The sequence below is a fragment of the Papio anubis genome, chromosome 14 (genome assembly GCF_008728515.1).
Source record: "Papio anubis isolate 15944 chromosome 14, Panubis1.0, whole genome shotgun sequence".
NCBI classification, from domain to species: domain Eukaryota; kingdom Metazoa; phylum Chordata; class Mammalia; order Primates; family Cercopithecidae; genus Papio; species Papio anubis.
This window is the reverse complement of record NC_044989.1, coordinates 27,357,766-27,376,135: the sequence shown is the minus strand read 5'-3', so window position 1 is coordinate 27,376,135 and position 18,370 is coordinate 27,357,766. Positions and strand designations below refer to the sequence as shown.

At 40.6% G+C, this 18,370-nt stretch overlaps 1 protein-coding gene across 1 annotated transcript in view; it reads right to left on the bottom strand.

Annotated features, from left to right (window-relative positions):
• Nucleotides 1–3,530: 3,530 nt before the first annotated feature.
• The window catches only part of SLC4A1AP (solute carrier family 4 member 1 adaptor protein), a 31,178-nt gene continuing 16,338 nt past the window's right edge, over nucleotides 3,531–18,370 (bottom strand). The window contains exons 9-14 of the mRNA XM_003908436.5: nucleotides 16,140–16,251; nucleotides 13,218–13,458; nucleotides 10,472–10,558; nucleotides 9,715–9,782; nucleotides 4,745–4,814; nucleotides 3,531–3,867 (exon numbers count right to left, since the gene is read on the bottom strand). Coding sequence (XP_003908485.2) covers nucleotides 3,818–3,867; nucleotides 4,745–4,814; nucleotides 9,715–9,782; nucleotides 10,472–10,558; nucleotides 13,218–13,458; nucleotides 16,140–16,251 — 628 coding nt within the window. The 3' untranslated portion in view covers nucleotides 3,531–3,817. The remainder of the gene's footprint in view (nucleotides 3,868–4,744; nucleotides 4,815–9,714; nucleotides 9,783–10,471; nucleotides 10,559–13,217; nucleotides 13,459–16,139; nucleotides 16,252–18,370) is intronic.

Sequence of the window (18,370 nt, the reverse complement as noted above, 5' to 3'; positions counted from 1 at the left end):
TTTTAAAATATTGTTGGGCTCCATTTACCTCTTTCCATCTCAGTCTTCACTTAATTTAGTCCACCATGATCTTTCACTTGGACTTCTGCAGACTTCTAACTTGTTTTTCCTGCATCCTCCTGCCTTCTTCCATCCTTCTTCCACACTGTAGCTTGAGTCTTCTTTTAAAAATCCAAACCTGGCCAGGCATGGTGGCTCATGCCTGTAATACCAGCACTTTGGGAGGCCGAGGCGGGCAGATCACAAGGTCAGGAGTTCGAGATCAGCCTCGCCAACATGGTGAAACCCCGTCTCTACTAAAAATATAAAAATTAGCCAGACGTGGTGGCGGGCACCTGTAATCTCAGCTTCTCAGGAGGCTGAGGCAGGAGAATCGCTTGAACCTGGGAGGTGGAGGTTGCAATGAGCCGAGATCGTGCCACTGTACTCCAGCCTGGGCAACCAGCGTGAGACTCTGGCTCAAGAAAAAAAAAAATCCAAACCCAATCATTTCACCATCACTAACAATCCAATGGCTTCCCATTGCTCTTTAAATATAGAGGCAGATATAATACAGAACTCGCAGGGAGGCCAGGACGGCAGACCAGGGACAGCTTGCTTACAGTTAACTCTTTGTGTTCCTGCTGTAACAGCGTATTTTATTTCATGACTAATAACCTTTTGTTTCTGAGAAAAGGAGACAGGATTACTTTGAAATCTGGTACCCATAAAACTGTAGCCCATATAGTTCAGAGATAATTAGCCTTCGAATAGAAACTTTCAAATATCCATGAACTGAGATATACATTTTCAAAAGATGTCATAAAGAAAATTTTTAGCCAGGTAAGACCTTAAAGATGAATTAATGTAGAGCAGGGGTTGGCCATCTACAGTCTGTGGGCCAAATCCAGCCTGCCATTTGTTTTGATAAACAAACACTTAATGGAACACAGTCACACTCATTCATTTGTGTATTGCCAATGCTGTCTGCATAAAGCAGTAGAGTTGAGTGTTACACCAGACTATATGGCTTGCAAAGCCTAAAATATCTGACCCTAAACAGAAAAGGATTGTTATAGAAAACAGTGCTCTAGAGGTTTCCCACCATGGGCTCCACATTAGAGTCACCTGGAGTACTTGTGAAAGGGATCACCTCGCCAGATGTGGTGGCTCACGCCTGTCATCCCAGCACTTTGGGAGGCTGAGGTGGGCAGACTGCTTGAGCCCAGGAGTTTGAGACCACCTGGGCAACACAGTGAAACCTCATCTCTATAAAAAAATATAAAAATTAGCTGGGCATGGTGGCATGTACCTGTAGTCCCAGTTATTTGAGAGGGTAAGGTGGGAGGATAGCTTGAGGACAGGAGGCAGAGGCTGCCGTGAGCCGTGATAACACCACTGTATTCCAGCCTGAGTGACAGAGCGAGACTCTGCCTCAAGAAAAAAAAAAAAAGGATCACCTCAGAGATTCTGATTAAATCTGTCTGAGGTGGGAAGCAAATATTGCAATTAAAAAATTTTACATTTCTCCAGGTGATTCTAATATGTAGCCACAGTTGAGAATCACTGATCTAATCCTATCTCCTCTTTCACTGATGAGGAAAGTTAGGCCCAGATGTTAGGATCTATTCCCCCTTTGTAATAACAACTATTAACATCTATAAAACCCTGTAAATTATATTCACCTACATTATCTCATTTGATCCTTAGAACAATCTGAGGTTCCAAGAGCAGGAAGCATTACTGTCCCTGCTTCACAGATGACAGAACTGAGACTTGAAGAATTTAAGACATCTGCCTACAATTCCTCAGGGTCATTGTGAGGGTAGGGGGAGGAGTGGGGTGGGGTGGGGTGGGGTGGGTGGGTGTGTGTGTGTGTGTGTGTGTGTGTCTCCAATCCCTTTGCCTTCACTTCAACCACAGCAGATATATTTTTACTTGTTCAAGTATTAGGGTCCCATATACAATTTTGTTTGAATAGAGTTTCACCTCTGAAGATCATTGATCTAGCTCAGACTTTTTTGTTCAGTGTTTTAATCCAAAATGGCATAGTCATTCTGTACCCAAATTCCTGTCATTTCTTACATCATCAACCAGTTTTTCCTTGTTGGTCTACATGAAGTCCAAAATAATAGTTTCTCATAATACCAACATTCCTTTTTGAGAGATGAAGAACTTATCACTTTTAGCAGACCAGACTTCCCACATCTGTCAGGATAACTGAAGTTGCTCATTATTGCTTCCTGCCTACCTCCGTGCATACTGTGTAATCCATTTTAGGAAAGCATCAGCCTCATTCACTCTCTAGCTCAGGCAGCATTTTTCCTCCCCGCTGCTTATGTCTGCCTCAGCCTACCCCAAATGCTCTCCACTTTGCTTCACTCTTGGGCTTTCCTTTCTATGGAAGTGAAGCACTAATGATGGGGAGGGTGAGGGGAGGATATAAGACATCTTCTTGCATTTCTTCCTGTTCCCAGAGAAATTCTTCCTATTCCCCTCTCCGCAGAGGTGAGAAGCCCCACAATGGGCAGAACACATGCAGCTTTTCATTCCATGGCCTTATCTACACCCTTCCACAAGAGAAGGAATGACTGATTGGTCAGAGTTCTGGACATTCAGCAGGCTGAGTTTTCATCAGCACTAGTGCCTGAATGCACAAGGTGGTGCCATAGTTAACTTTGTCCTGATAAGTCAGGGTCTATTCTCAAACCTGGTAGGACGATTATAGTTGAAGGTTGTAGGAAGCCCCCACTGTGAACCTACTTTTAGTACCAAGAATGACAGGGACACCCAGAATCACACCCATAGCATAACCTCATATTTCAACAGTTATTTGAGGAGGCAATATCAGTGAGTTCTGCAACCGAACCACCAGAAGCACCCTATTGCTCAGGAAAAGCATAGTCCTTAAGTCATAATGAAAGAGGCTGTGACCTTTAATCAACGTAAGGTCCCAACATTAGGTCCCGGAGGCAGTGGCCTGTAATCCTAGCACTTTAGGAGGCTGAGGAGAGCGGGATTGCTTGAGCCCAGGAGTTTGAGACCAGCCTGGGCAACATGGCGAGACCCCATCTCTATAAATATAAAAATGAGCCAGGCACAGTGGCATGTACCTGTAGTCCCAGCTACTCAGGAGGCTGAGGCAGGAGAATCACTTGAGCCTGGGAAGTTGGGACTGCAGTAAGCTGTGATCATGCCACTGCACTCACTCTAGGCAACAGAGTGAGACCCTGTCTCAGAAAAAAAGAAAAAAAAATTAGGTCCCAGTGCTTTGGGAGGTTGAGGTAGGAGGATCACTTGAGGCCAGGAGTTCAAGACCAGCCTGGGCAACATGACAAGACTTCATCTCTCCAAAAACTTTAAACAAAATAATTAGCCAGGTGTGGTGGTGGTACATGCCTATAGTCCCAGGTACTTGGGAGGCTGAGGTGGGAAGATTGCTTGAGCCCAGGAGTTCAAGGCTACAGTGAGCTAGGATTGCACCACTGTACCCCAGCCTAGGTGACAGAGTAAGACCCTCTTAAAAAAAAAAAAAAAAAAAATTATGAACATTTTTGTCTTCTGATTTTAATAGGATCATGTCTCTCACTTTACAAATTCTCAAAACATATGGTTCCCTTTTTACATATATATATAAACACTTTTAAACATAAATATCAAATGCATGAGAATCATATGGGCAGATAAATTTAGGAAGCCAAGAACACAGAAGGAAAGGCCAGTCACCAGATCTTACAAATGATCATCTAAACTTCTCTGGCTATTTGATTTTGATACATTATCCCAAATATTCCATGTCACATGGTCCACAAGTTCTTTTTTTGGGATTCTGAAGCAATCAATAGCCATACTTGTCATTAAGATGGGTTCTGCCATCTCCACTTTGACCTAGATCAGAATATAAAAAAAGAAATACATTATTTACTTTTCCAAAGTCAGGAGAGAAAAGATATTCAGATATCAGTAGGCCAAAAAGTAAAATAGACAAAAAGGTTTATTCTTTGATAGAAATTTTACTTTTTGTATGAAATTTCAAAATACAGCCTTCTTTTCACTTCTACCCTAACATTTGTTAGCACAGAAAAAGTAGACATCTCTAGTAACTAAATTCTATTAGTTACTAATATGTTAGAAATCTCAAGCTGTGATGAACATATGAGGAAGTAAGTATCTCATACATTGCTTTAAGGGTGTGTGTATGAGCATAAAACTGGTACAATCTCTATAGAATGCAATTTATATTATCTTCAAAATGTTTATACCTTTGATCCAGAAGGTTAACTTTTATGAATTTTTTTCTACAGATGCTCCTCTGTACTTAGCATTTTATATATAAGTATCCATAAGAAACTAACAACAATTGGTTGTCTTGTGAGGAAAACAACTGAGTAGCTGAGGCACAGCCAGAATTGTTTTCCTTTCTTTTGACTTGGTAAAACCCAGATAACATTACATCTGTAAACACTTCTGTATATATTCCTAGAAGACAAGGACTTTTTCCGAAAAACATAACTCAACATCATTCACACTTTAAAAAAATCAACAATTTCTTAGTATCGTCAAATATCCAGGTAGTGTTCAAAATTATCTGACTGGCTAATAATTTTTTTAAAGAGTTGTTTGTTTGAATAAGGATCCAAACATGGTGTACAAATTACCACTACATACTCTTGTAACTTTCTTATTTTGCACCTTAAATCTATATTACCTATTCAAAAATATAAATAAATGAACCTTAGAGGAAAAAAAAGTAAAAACAATCTACCTTCAGGTGGGACCCACACACAGTAGTCTGGGTCATCTTCAGGATATTTGGAAGAAAGTGTTGGTGGAAGCTAAAAAGAAAAGATGGATTGTTTTATTCACAAGAATTTCTCTCCAGAAACCTTACAACTGCAGAAGGGATTGGGGTCCTATTGTTAGCCTCCTTAAGCAGAATAAACGTTAGCCAAGAATTTTGTATCCAGCAAAACTAAGTTTCATGAATGAAAAAGAAATAAAGTCTTTTTCAGACAAGCAAATGCTAAGGGAATTTGTCACTACCAGACCAGACCTACAAGAAATACTAAAAGGAGTTCTAAATCTTAAAACAAAAGGTTGACATGCACCAGACTAGAATCTCTTGAAAGCATAAAACTCACAGGGCCTATAAAAAAATAATACAATGAAGGAAGAAAAATAGCTAGTTAACAATCAACATGATGACTGGAACAGCACCTCACATCTCAATATTAACATTGAATGTAAATGGTCTAAATGCTCTACTTAAAAAAAAAAGTCACAGGCTGGGCGCAGTAGTTCACACCTGTAATCCCAGCACTTTGGGAGGCTGAGGTGGGTGGATCACCTGAGGTCAGGAGCTTGAGACCAGTCTGGCTAATGTTGCGAAACTCCATCTCTACTAAAAATACAAAAATTAGCTGAGTGTGGTGGTGCGTGCCTGTAGTCCCAGCTACTTGAGAGGCTGAGGCAGGAGAATCACTTGAACCCGGGAGGCGGAGGTTACAGTGAGCTGAGGTCATACCACTGCACTCCAGCCTGAGCGACAGAGCAAGATTCCATCTCAAAAATAAATTAAATAAATAAATAAATAAATAAAACCAAATATCTGCCGTCTTCAAGAGACTCACTTAACATGCGAGGTTTCTTATAGACTGAAGGTAAAGGGGTGGAAAAAGATATTCCACAGAAATGGAAGTCAAATGCAAGCAGGAGTAGCTATTCTTATATCAAATAAAACAGAATTTAAAGCAACAACACTAAAAAAAAGACAAAGAAGGCCATTATATAATTATAAAAGGATCAACCCAACAAGAAGATATTATAATCCTAAATATATATGCACCTAAAACTGGAGCTCCCAGATTCATAAAACTACTACCAGATCTAAGAAAAGAGAAAGACAGCAACACAATAATAGTGGAAGACTTACACACTCCACTGACAACAGTAAACAGATCATCAAGGCAGAAAGTCAACAAATACTGGACCTATACTACACTCCAGAACAAATCGACTAACATAGTTACAGAACATTCTACTCAAGAACTGCAGAATATACAATCTTCTCATCAGTGCATGGAATATTCTCCAAGATAGACCATATGATAGACCACAAAACAAATCTCAAATTAAAAAAAAATAGAAACCAACTTGAAAGGAACCCTCAAAACTACACAAATACATGGAAATTAAACAATCTGCTTCTAAATGATTTTTGAGTTAACAATGAACTCACTGGAAATTTAAAAATTCTTCAAAATAAATAATAGTGACACAACTTATCAAAACCTCTGGGATACAGCAAAAGCGGTGCTAAGAGGAAAAATTTATAGTGCTAAATGCCTACATCAAAAAATCTTAAGCCAGGCATGGTGATTCACGCCTATAACCCCAGCACTTTGAAAGGCCAAGGCAGGAGGATTGCTTGAGCTCAGGAGTTCAAGACCAGCCAAGGCAGGAGGATTGCTTGAGCTCAGGAGTTCAAGACCAGCCTGGATAACATAGTGAGACCTCATCTCTATTTAGAGAGAGAGAGAGAAAGTCTGAAAGATCACAAATTGACAACCTAATGTCACACCTCAAGGAACTGGAGGAACAAGAACAGACCAAACCAGGCTGGGCGCAGTGGCTCATGCCTATAATCCCAGCACTTTGGGAGGCTAGTGTGGGTAGATTGCTTGAGTCCAGGAGTTTGAGACAAGCCTGGCCAACATCGTGAAATCTCATTTCTAACAAAATAAAAAAATTAGCTGGGCTTGGTGGTGCTGCCTGTAATCCTAGCTATTCAGGAGGGCTGAGGCAGGAAAATTGCTTGAACCCGGGAGGCAGAGGTTGTAGTGAGCTGAGATTGCACCACTGTACTCCCTGGGCAACAGAATGAGACTCTGTCTCGGGGGAAAAAAAAAAAAAAAAAAAAAACAGATTAAATCCAAAGCTAGCATAAAAGAAATAACAAAGATCAGAGCAGAACTAAATGAAATTGAAACAAAAGAAATTGCAAAAGATCAATGAAAAAAAAAGGGGTTTTTGAAAAGATAAACTAAATTGATAGATCATTAGCTAGATTAGACAAGAAAAGAATATTCTATATTAGTTCAATTAGAAATGAAAATGGAGACATTACAACCAACACCACAGAAATACAAAAGATCATTTGAGACTACTATGAACACCTCTATGCACACAAACTAGAACATCTAGTGGAAATGGATAAATTCCTGGAAACATACAACTCTCCTAGATTCAATCAGGAAGAAACAGAAATCCTGAACAGACCAATAACAAGCAGTGAGATTGAGTCAATAATAAAATATATTACCACCAACAACAAAAAAAAGCCCAGGACCAGATGGATTCACAGTCAGATTCTACCAGACATTCAAGGAAGAACCAATCTTACTGAAAGTATTCCAAAAGATTGAGAAAGAAGGAATCCTCCCTAACTCATTCTGTGACGCCAATATTGCCCTGATACAAAAACTAGGAAAGGACATCACATAAAAAAGAAAATTAGAAACCCATATCCCTAGTGAACACAGATGCAAAAATCCTCAATGAAAGACTAGTAAACTGAATCCAACAGCATATCAGAAAGATAATACACCCTATTCAATACACCATGATCAAGTGGGTTTCATCCTAGGGATGCTGGGATGGTTTAACATATGCAAGTCAATAAATACGACACATCACAGAATCAGAATTAAAAACAAAAACCATATGATCATCTCAATAGATGCAGAAAAAGCATTCAATAAAAGCCAGCATCTCAGGATCATTGCAAGCTAGGAGTTTGAGACCAGCCCGGGCAACAAAACAAGATGTATTTCTACACAAAAACCCACAAAAATTAGCCGGGCATTGTGGCACACAACTGTAGTCCCAGCTACTCAGGAGGCTGAGGTGGGAGGATCACTTGAGTCCAAGAGCTTGAAGGTTGCAGTGAGCCATGATCACACCACTGCACTCCAGCCTGGGTGACAGAGCAAGATCCTGTCTCAAAAAAAAAAAAACAAAAAAACATAAAAAATAAATTTTTTTTACAGCAACTTGGAGGTAGAGGCCATTATTTTAAGTAAAGTAACTTAGGAGTGGAAAACCAACTACCATATGTTCTCACTTATAAGTGGGAGCTAAGCTATGGGTATGCAAAGGCATACAGAGTGGTATGATGGACTTTGGAGACTCAGAGGAAGGAGGCTGGGAAGGGGATGAGGAATAAAAAATTGCATATTGGGTACAATGTACACTACTTGGGTGACAGGTGCACTAAAATCTCAGACTCCATCACTATATGATTCATCTATGTAACCAAAGAACCACTTGTAACCCAAAAGCTATTTTTGAAAAATTACATACAGGTATAATTTTAACTCTAAGAATTATTGTCCTTATGCCTGTTAGCAAACAAAAACTAAGAGAGAACAGTTTCTATTAATGATCTTGACATAAGTAACCTACTTGGGGGAATATTTTCTCTGAACCTTTTTTCCATAAAGCATCGCAAGCTGATTTTCAGCCAGTGAGTTATGTGACACTCTTTAAAAGGGGCAGTTAACACACTGCAGGTATGACTGCTAAATGGTATAGCCCCCAGAGAGGGAAATTCGGCATTTACCTTTTGGCCAAGGTTTAGAAAAGTTAACAGAGCAAACCTGACTATCCTTTGAAAACCTGTTTGCAGGGTTTGCCCTTGGCTGGCATTTGGGAATCTGGAATTTGGGAAGGTTTCTACCATCCTAACTGACAAGAATGACTTACTGTGCCTAAACTGTTTGTGCAAACAACATGATTCATGCTGAACACCTGCTTTCCTTCTGGAAGTCTGAATTTTGGTAGATGCCAGGCAGGGAATGCCTACGCGATCAGTCCCCAATAAAAACCCTGGGCACTGAGTCTCTAATGAGCTTCCCTAGTTAGCAACATTTCACAAGTGTTGCCACAACTTGTTCTTAGGGGAATAAAGCATGTCCTGTGTCACTCTACTGGAAGACATCCTTGGAAGCCTGTGCCAGGTTTCCACCATATTTTGCCCCATGTTCCCTTTCCCTTTGCTGATGGTGCCTGGTATCCTTTTGCTGTAGTATATCATAGAGGCAAGTACAATCATACGCTGAGATCTGAGTCCTCTTATGAATTACCTAACCTGTGAGTGGTCTTGGGGACCTCCTGACACAACCTGGCACTTCTGGGAGCTTACTATTTCCACACAAAATTATATATATACAAGACTGTTCATTATAGTATTATTGTAATAAAAGACTAAAAACAACCCAAGTGTCCTTCTATAAGGAACTGGTTAGATAAGGTCCTCCATATGGTGAGAAACTCTCAATATACTGATACAAAATAATTTCCATGGGTGGTTTAAATAAATAAATAAATAAAACATACAAAAAACAGATGTAGAGTGGAGTACGTTACATCCTACCTTTTGTGTAATAAAAGGAGGAAAATAAGAGTATGTTATTCAAATGTCTTTATATGGCATAATAGGATATAAAGAAAGATTCATAAACTAATAAAAGAGATGCTTGTATATGAGCAGTTATAGGGAAGAGAGTGATAAAGACAACAGAAAATTCAAAAATAAAAATCAAAGAATCTAGATTTCTAGGAGAGGGGATAAGGCTGCTGCGAACTGTGTTAAGTCAGTCTCCAAAGATTCACTCTTCTGGATGTGGTCCATGACAAGGGGATTCATTTTTACTCCAAGACAAGTGAAATACTTACTTTGCCTGGACCAGGCGCTTTCTTTTTCTTCAATTCATCTCTGCTTTTCTCATATTCATTCTTTGATGCTAATTTAAGAAAAACAAAAAACAAACAAAAAACTGGCCATAGCTATTTTCAGTATAAGTAAAAAGGAAAAATTCTTCCTAAAAGAACATTACAATTATTGACAAAAAGATGCTCATGACAATGCAATTCTCAACAATTCCTTCTACTACTGTAAAAACTACATTAAGAGAAAATTTTTCCTGGATGAATAACCCTAGTTTTTAAACCCTAAGGCTGTTCCACAAGCTTGAATATAACCACATTATGTGAACAAGTTAAAAAAAAAATGAAGCTGATTTTACTAGTCCACAGTTTAACCATGACAGGTAAAACCAGAGTAAAGCAGTCCTTTTAACAATTTCTTTTAAGATAGTTTTGGAATCACTCCCATAATAGGTACATATTTGACTTTGGGAGATGTAAAATTGTGGAGAGCTTTGCACAGCCGGAGGGAAGCATCAAAGCATTAGGTGCTTTGTGGGGCAGGGAGAGGGAACCCCAGAAGGTAGAAGAGGAGTAAAAGAAAGGCAAATGGGATGGCACCAAATACAAACCTCTCTTATATTCCAACTTTGTCCAGGGGCCTAGTGGCAGCATAACTGAAGGACCATTCTCTGTGCTGCCTTCAGGTCAGCTGCCAACCCCTCCCTTATGAAACTAGTCAGCCACCTGTGTGCAGAGCAGCAACGAAGGCTGCTGTACTACTTGCCTGAGGGTCCCTCGCACAATGAAGTGGTCTCGCTACTGTCTTGATAATCTTTATTCTGTTCTTCCTCACTAAGTTGAGACATGTTTTCTATAAAAAGCAGTATCAAAGCATATTGTCATTATTTAATTCATGGTGGAAAGCCAAACAAACAAAAACAAGAGAAACAGAAGCTAAGTACACAATCATCCAGTTTTATTATCATCAGCTTCAACTAATCTTAAGGTTTTAAATAAATATTTCCAAATATATTACAGACGACTGCCGATTTTCCACTTAAAACACTAACTAACGTTGAGGTGAAACTTTTTAGCAATACTTACCAAAGGCCTCAAAAATGTACATACTCCTTGGCCTAGAAATTCTACTCCCAAAACATATTTTTTTAAAAATCAGAGATGAACACCAAAATGTATTATTATTTTAGAAACAGGGTTTTTCTCTGTTGCCCAAGCTGGAGTGCAGTGGTGCAATCATAGCTCACTGCTGCCTTGAATTCCTGGGCTACAGAGATCCTCCTGCCTCAGCCTCTAGAGTAGCTAGGACTACAGGCATGTACCACCATGCCCAGCCAATTTTCTTTTTTTTTTGTAGAGATAGAGTTTCACCATCTTGCCCAGGTTGGTTTCAAACTCCTGGGCTCAAGTGATTCTCCTACTTTGGCCTCCCAAAATGTTGGGATTACAAGTGTGAGTCACCCAGCCTGGACCCAAAATTTATTATATGTATGTTTGTAATAGCAAAAATTGAGAAATAACCTACATGTTTAATAATTGAGATCTGACTAAATATATTATGGCATATGCATGTGATGAACCACTATGCTCCTTCTCCAAAACCACATTTTAAAAAGAATAGTTTAAGGCATAGGAAAAAAAAAAACTAGGTTATAAAATAGCAATATATAAGCTGGGCATGGTGGCTTACGCCTATAATCCCAGCACTTTGGGAGGCTGAGGTGAGAGGACTGCTGGAGGCCAGGAGTTTGAGACCAGCCTGGGCAACATAGGGAGACCCTATGACTCTATTTTCTCTACAGGTATGTGCCTTGGGAGGTCAAGGCTATAGTGAGCCAAGATCACACCACAGTACTCCAACCTGGGTAACAGAGTAAGACCCTGTCTCAATAAAAGTAAAAATTAAAGTAAAAATAAAAATAAACCACAGGAAAAAAGGGCTAGGGTAATCCCTCATCACTGCAAATTTACTAATTATTTAATTTTTTTTGTTTTGTTTCTGAGACAGAGTCTCACTCTATCACCCAGGCTGGAGTGCGGTGGTATGATCTCAATTCACTGCAACTTGTGTCTGCTGATTTCAAGCAATTCTCCTGCCTGCCTCAGAGCCCTCCCGAGTAGCTGTGATTACAGGCATGCACCACCACGCCCAGCTAATTTTTTTTGTATTTTTAGTTGAGACGGGGGTCTCACCATGTTGGCGAGCCTGGTCTCGAACTCCTGACCTCAGGTGATCCGCCCGCCTCGGCCTCCCAAAGTGCAGGGATTACAGGCGTGAGCCACTGTGCCTGGCCAAATTTACTAATTATTTAATCTTATAAACCAAGTTTCAAAATCTAAGCTATTTTTACACATACATATTTACTTTGGTCTGTTAAACAAAAAAATTGTAATACTTATTGCTCCCTTCCTGCTGAACTGTTTATATCCACCCTCACAATACATGGCTCAAAGACCAAGCTCATGTAAGCACCTTTTTGAAAAGGGGAATGCAGATACAGAATACTTAACTCTCACAGATGAGGAAACAGTAACTTTTCTGTTTCCCAGACAAATGAAGGTGATTCAAGAGAAGGGCTACGTACCAGGCCTGGCATTTTTACATAGCCAAGTCTGGTTTGTTTTGGAAGTAGACACACATGCATTCCCATATATTCAGTGCCAGTTTTTATTGTTTCTCCTCATACTCCTTATTTTCTGAGATCTTTATCTTGCTAACCAGTTTGGCCAACCAGCAGGAAAATAACCCCTGCAGTTGACAAGGGATGAAGGATACTAAGAAAATAAACAATGATCTTTAGGGGTGGGATTGTGGGGATTTCTTTTTTTCCCTTTGGACTTTCATGTATGATCTATAGTTTCTAAAATGAACATATAATCCTTTGCAATTAGAATATATATATATATATTCTGTATATATAGAAAAGACAGAATTGATGTATATATCTATATCTATATGAATATCAATCTATTCTGTCTTTCAACATTTTTCATCAACTATTTGCTGAGGCAGGTGGATATGTGTCAGGTTTTCTGCTAGGTTACAAACACAAAAAGATGAAGCAAGATCCTTCTTGAGAACTTTAGTCCAATGGGTACAATTATGTTTTGGCCTCTGTTTTAGGGATGGAGGAAAAAATGAGTAGGGGTTGACTTATCCTGAGACCACCTGATCAGGCTCCATCATCTACCCTATTCCACTGCCCTCCAACTCACACAGTGGCAGCAGCTCAGCATTATTCCACAGCAGCTATGGTTTCAGATTCCATAGCCTTCAATTTTCTATAATTCTGGAATGGATTGGAAATAACTGCCCTTAATTTGCAATGAGGACAAATAATGACTGGCAGTCAAAGAAAGAAGACCAAGAAAGTATGTTTCCTTACTACAGAGTCAGTATATCACATACAAAGTCAAATGCGCAGATAAGAACTGGCCTTGCTTTTTAAAACCTATCCACAATCAATGTAATTGCCCACTGAACAACACAGGAAGGAGAAGAAAGATATTACCATGGGTTTGGGTTTCTTTAAAATGTGTGAGATCTGTGGGATGCCTCATTTCCTGCACTGCTGCTTCTGGCTCTATCTCTGGCTGTGGCCTACTGAGGCTTCCATCCTCCAGTTTTTTCTTTTCATGCTCCTCCTTTTCTTTCTCTTCTTCCTCTTCCTCTTCCTCCTCCTCTTCTACTTCAGGCTCATCTTTCATTCTCATTAGAGTTGGAGGGAGTTCTGGACGCTTGGGGGGTAACTTCTAAGAGGGAAACAAAACCATGAACAAGTAGTTCTACTTAATGACAACAAGAGATAAATCTTTTCAAGGAGGTCAGTCTAAATGTGTTGAATGTTTACCCTCTTTAGGTTGATGAACTACACAGAAGTCTGCTAGCGGTGGGACTTTCACCCCTAGCAGGGGGGGAAATTTTACCCCTCTACAGACCCTAAACAAGTGTTTTTATTATTTCCTAGAGTCAAAGATTACTAAATTCAAAACACTTGAAAATAGCTTGTAGGGAACTAAAATAGTTATTTCAGATGAGTGCCAGCTACAGGAATTCTGTCCTGTTATAACTCATGATACTAAAGAATCTCAATTGATTACAAAATCTTCTAAGGAATAAATCAGACAATCAGAAATAAGTCATTTGTGCTGCTTTTTCATTTTAGACTTAGAGTAATTTCAAGGGAACGGCATGTAAATCAGTCAAACAGATCCTGAAGAAAAGGAGGAAGACATTTCTCAAAGAATAAAGCTAAATATTCTAATCAAAGCCATTCAATAAAAGTACTTATTAGAAAAAGCTGATCACGGTTATGGAATAGAGGGAAGGAACCAAAGCGTATCTTGGTTGTATCTTTTTTTTTTTGAGACACAGTCTTGCTCTGTGGCCTAGGCTGGAGTGCAGTGGTGTGATCTCAGCTCACTGCAACCTTTACCTCCCCGGTTCAAGCGATTCTCCTACCTCAGCCTCCTCAGTAGCTGGGGTTTTAGGCACGTGGGCCACCGTGCCCAGCTAATTTTTGTATTTTTAGTAGAGACGGGGTTTCACCATGTTGCCCAGGCTGGTCTCGACTAGTGAGCTCAAGCAATCCGCCCACCTCAGCCTCCCAAAGTGCTGGGATAACAGGTATGAGCCACCACGCCCGGCCTATATTATCTTTTAAATATAGGACTTAGTTCTAACATCCTCTAAGGAGGGCTTTTTAGTAAAAAGTTTTCTACTTAAAACCTAAGTCCCCACCACAACAGATTGAAAAGCCTCCTTGTTAGGTAAACCATTACTCATTCAGAATACATAGTGAGGCCAAGGCGGGTGAATCACGAGATGAGGAGTTCGAGACCAGCCTGGCCATGGTGAAACCCTGTCTCTACTAAAAAAAAAAATACAAAAAATTAGTTGGGTGTGGTAGCGGGTGCCTGCAATTCCAGCTAGTTGGGAAGCTGAGGTGGGAGAATCGCTTGAATCCGGGAGGAGGAGGTTGCAGTGAGCTGAGATCGCCACTGCACTGCAGCCTGGGCGACAGTGTGAGACTGTGTCTCAAAACAAACGAGAATACATAGCTGGGACTTCAGACCTCTGCCACCAGAGGGCAGTATACCCTAATTCAGGGTGTTTTGGACGAATTGTGCCCCCTGCCGCCCAAATTCTTGTTTGAAGTCCCAACCCTCAGTACCTCAGAATATGACTGTAAATTAAATTAAATTGAATTAAAATAACACTGTTAGGGTGGGGCCCTAACTCAGTATGACTCGCGTCCTTAGAAGAAGAAGAAGAGACACCAGGGGTGCAAGTGCACAGAGGGATGGCCATCTGAAGAGCCAGCAAGGGGGCAGCCATTGGTAAGCAGAGGAGAGGCCTTAGAGGAAACCAACCCTGCTGGCAACTGTGAGCAAATAAATTGATGTTGTTTAAGCTGCCCAATCCCTAGTATTTTGTTATGGTGGCCCTAGCAAACTACTCAAGGTTCAGCTCTTAGGGGTAATGAAAACCTTTTAAAAACTGAATCCATGAATAGGAATATAGATAAAGCAAAAACATACAGACATATATTGGAGGATAGCAGGGAAATCATAAAGCTCAAGAGACAGACCTAGATCTGATTACCAGCTTAGTTACATAATGCTGGTGTGATCTGGTATTTAACTTCTCTGACTCTATTTCCTCATTTGTAAGAGGTAATAATTCCCACACAGCACAAGGTGTTGGAAGGATTAAATGAAGAAAAAAAAATCATCTGGCAGAGGCAGGTGCACACATTATGTTCTTAACAAATGTTGGTGAGTCTGAATACTATATCTATCCACCTGGGGAAAAGCATTTAATGCAGGAGACCAATTCTTAAATGCAACATTCATGAGAAATTAATAAACTAGTATTCTAATTTACAAACCATTTACTTGCACATTGATTGGCATAAATTAATTCATCAATTCTTGATAACCCTAAGCTGAGAAAAAGAATCCACGAACCAGCCAGGCACAGTGGCTCACGCCTATAATCCCAGCATTTTGGGAGGCCAAGGCAGGTGGATGACGAGGTCAAGAGATTGAGACCATCCTGGCCAATATGGTGAAATCCCATCTCTACTAAAAATACAAAAATTAGCTGGGCGTGGTGCAGCGCGCCTGTAGTCCCAGCTACTCGAGAGGCTGAGGCAGGAGAATTGCTTGAACTCGGGAGGTGGAGGTTGCAGTCAGCCGAGATCACACCACTGCACTCCACCCTGGTGACAGAGCGAGACTCTGTCTCCAAAAAAAAAAAAAAAAAAGAATCCAAGAACCATGTTCTGGGAAAGATGTGATCATACCAAGCCCACAGCCCTTTCTCACATTACTATGGAATGAGTCATTTGTAGTTTCAAAAAAGAAAAGAGAAAAATTAGCTCAGGGATAACTCAAGGGCTAAAAGTTTAACACCCTGACTCACAACTTACCCCTACTGTTCCAGTTTTTAATTTGAATTTGCTTCCTCCTTTCATGGCACCAAACAGAGGCAATGTAAGCTTTTTAGCTTTGTTTTCTGCACCTGTAGTCTGACTTTCAGTCCTAGGAAGAAAGAATAATTATACACATCTATTCCAGTGAGTCCAAAGTTTTATCTAAAAATACCATGACACTGACAAAGAAACCTCTGGCAAAATAAAAATTACCACAAAATGAATATCTAAGCATATAACAACAAGAAAGAGGTATTCAGACCAACAGTTTTTGAATGGACAAGAACAATGCTGACTGTCACAGACACAGAGCTATTAAGGGCCTGATGAGGCTGCTCCTTAGTCAAGTAATTTACAACATGCTACATGACTTCACACCCATGAAATGACTACAGTACAAAGGTCACTTGCAAAGGAGAACATGTAAGCAGCAGGAGATGGATCCATGATGTAAAGCCCTATTTCCCACCAACCTCTGAAGGTGTCTTACTTATCTGGAGCTCCCACTTAACTGCAATAGCTCTGAGCGCTTAAAAAAAAAAAAAAAAAAGTGTGCATGGGGATGGGGGTAGAGTATGCAGGATACCCAGTGTAGTAATGACAAAGATTTAGTGAGAGGCTGCAGCTGCTGAGACTGTCAGCATTCTCAATGGCTGGAGAGAGTTATAAAAGCTAAGCCCACTAGGGCAAAGCTGAGGAAGGGTATAAAGAAAAGACAGTAGAAATTAGAAAGGCAGGGGGAGAACAGAGCAAAAACAAAAGGGATGGCAGTTGAGTTGAAAAGATACTCAGAGCAGGCAGAGGTGACAGTGACAATATGGCATGAGGAGACAGAGGAAACCCCAGAATAACCATACTAGACCGAAAACAAAGCCCTATGCTTTCTTCACATTGACCATGTGACAGCCCTGCAAACTGGAATATAAGGACAGTACTGACACTCGACTCACAGTCACCCATACCAGATGCTGGCTACCTGGCCCTCCCTGAAGCCCTCCTTGCTACTACTGCCTTCTTTTACCTAAGTCTTACCCCCTTAGTAGCACTCTTAGGTCCAGCCTCAACCCCCTTTCTCCCTACCAAGATAAAACCCATTCCCTTGCTAAGGCCACCAGAAGAATGCTGCCTGCCTGGCTGTGAAGGACATTTCGTCAAATCATTATCCTTCACACCCTTCCCCACAGGCCTCAGGAAGGCTCTGGCATAGAAAGACAGAAGCAACAGCAACAGAGATGTTTTCAGCTACATTAAAAAGCTGGGCTGGCCTAGAGGATAAGCTAAGACTGGCTCAAAGGAGATGAAAAAGCGGAAGATGGAATCACAATCAAGATTGCTTGCAGGGGTTAGGGTAGGAGGCAGAAAGTATGGAAGTTCAACCCTTAAGTGAAAAGAGGAGGAAGAAGATACACATCTAGGCCAGTATCCAAAATAAGAAAGGGAAGAAAAACCAGGCAAGCACACAGACTGATAGTAGGAAAGGAGGCTCTGGAGGAAGCTGAGACGTATTTCGTTTTCATTTTATTATTATTATTATTATTGCCCCAAAAGTTGTTGTTGTTTTCCAAAGCAGAGATTTGCTTTTTTTGTTGTTGTTGTTTTTGTTTGTTTGAGATAGGGTCTTGAAACCTCACTCTCCCAGGCTCAAGTGATACCTCAGCCTCCCAAGTAGCAGGGATTACAGATGAGCACCACCATACCCAGCTAAGTTTTTATTTTTTTATTTTATTTTATTTTTTATCTTATTATTTTTTTGAGATGGAGCCTCGCTCTGTCACCCTGGCTGGAGTGCAGTGGCACGATCTCGGCTCACTGAAAGCTCTACCTCCCGGGTTCCCGCCATTCTCCTGCCTTAGCCTCCCGAGTAGCTGGGACTACAGGCGCCCGCCACCACGCCTGGCTAATTTTTTGTATTTTTAGTAGAGACGGGGTTTCACCGTGTTAGCCAGGATGGTCTCGATCTCCTGACCTCGTGATCCGCCCGTCTCAGCCTCCCAAAGTGCTGGGATTATAGGCGTGAGCCACCGCGCCCGGCAGTTTTTATTTTTTGTAGAGACAGGGTCTCACTATGTTGCCCAGGCTGGTCTCAAACTCCTGGACTCAAGTCATCCTCCCACCTCACTCATTCTCCTAAAGTGCTAGGACTACAGATGTGAGCCACTGTCCCCAGCCACTTTATTAACAAATAGTTTTACTCTAACAAAATTATTATATGATTCTTACTTTTTCCA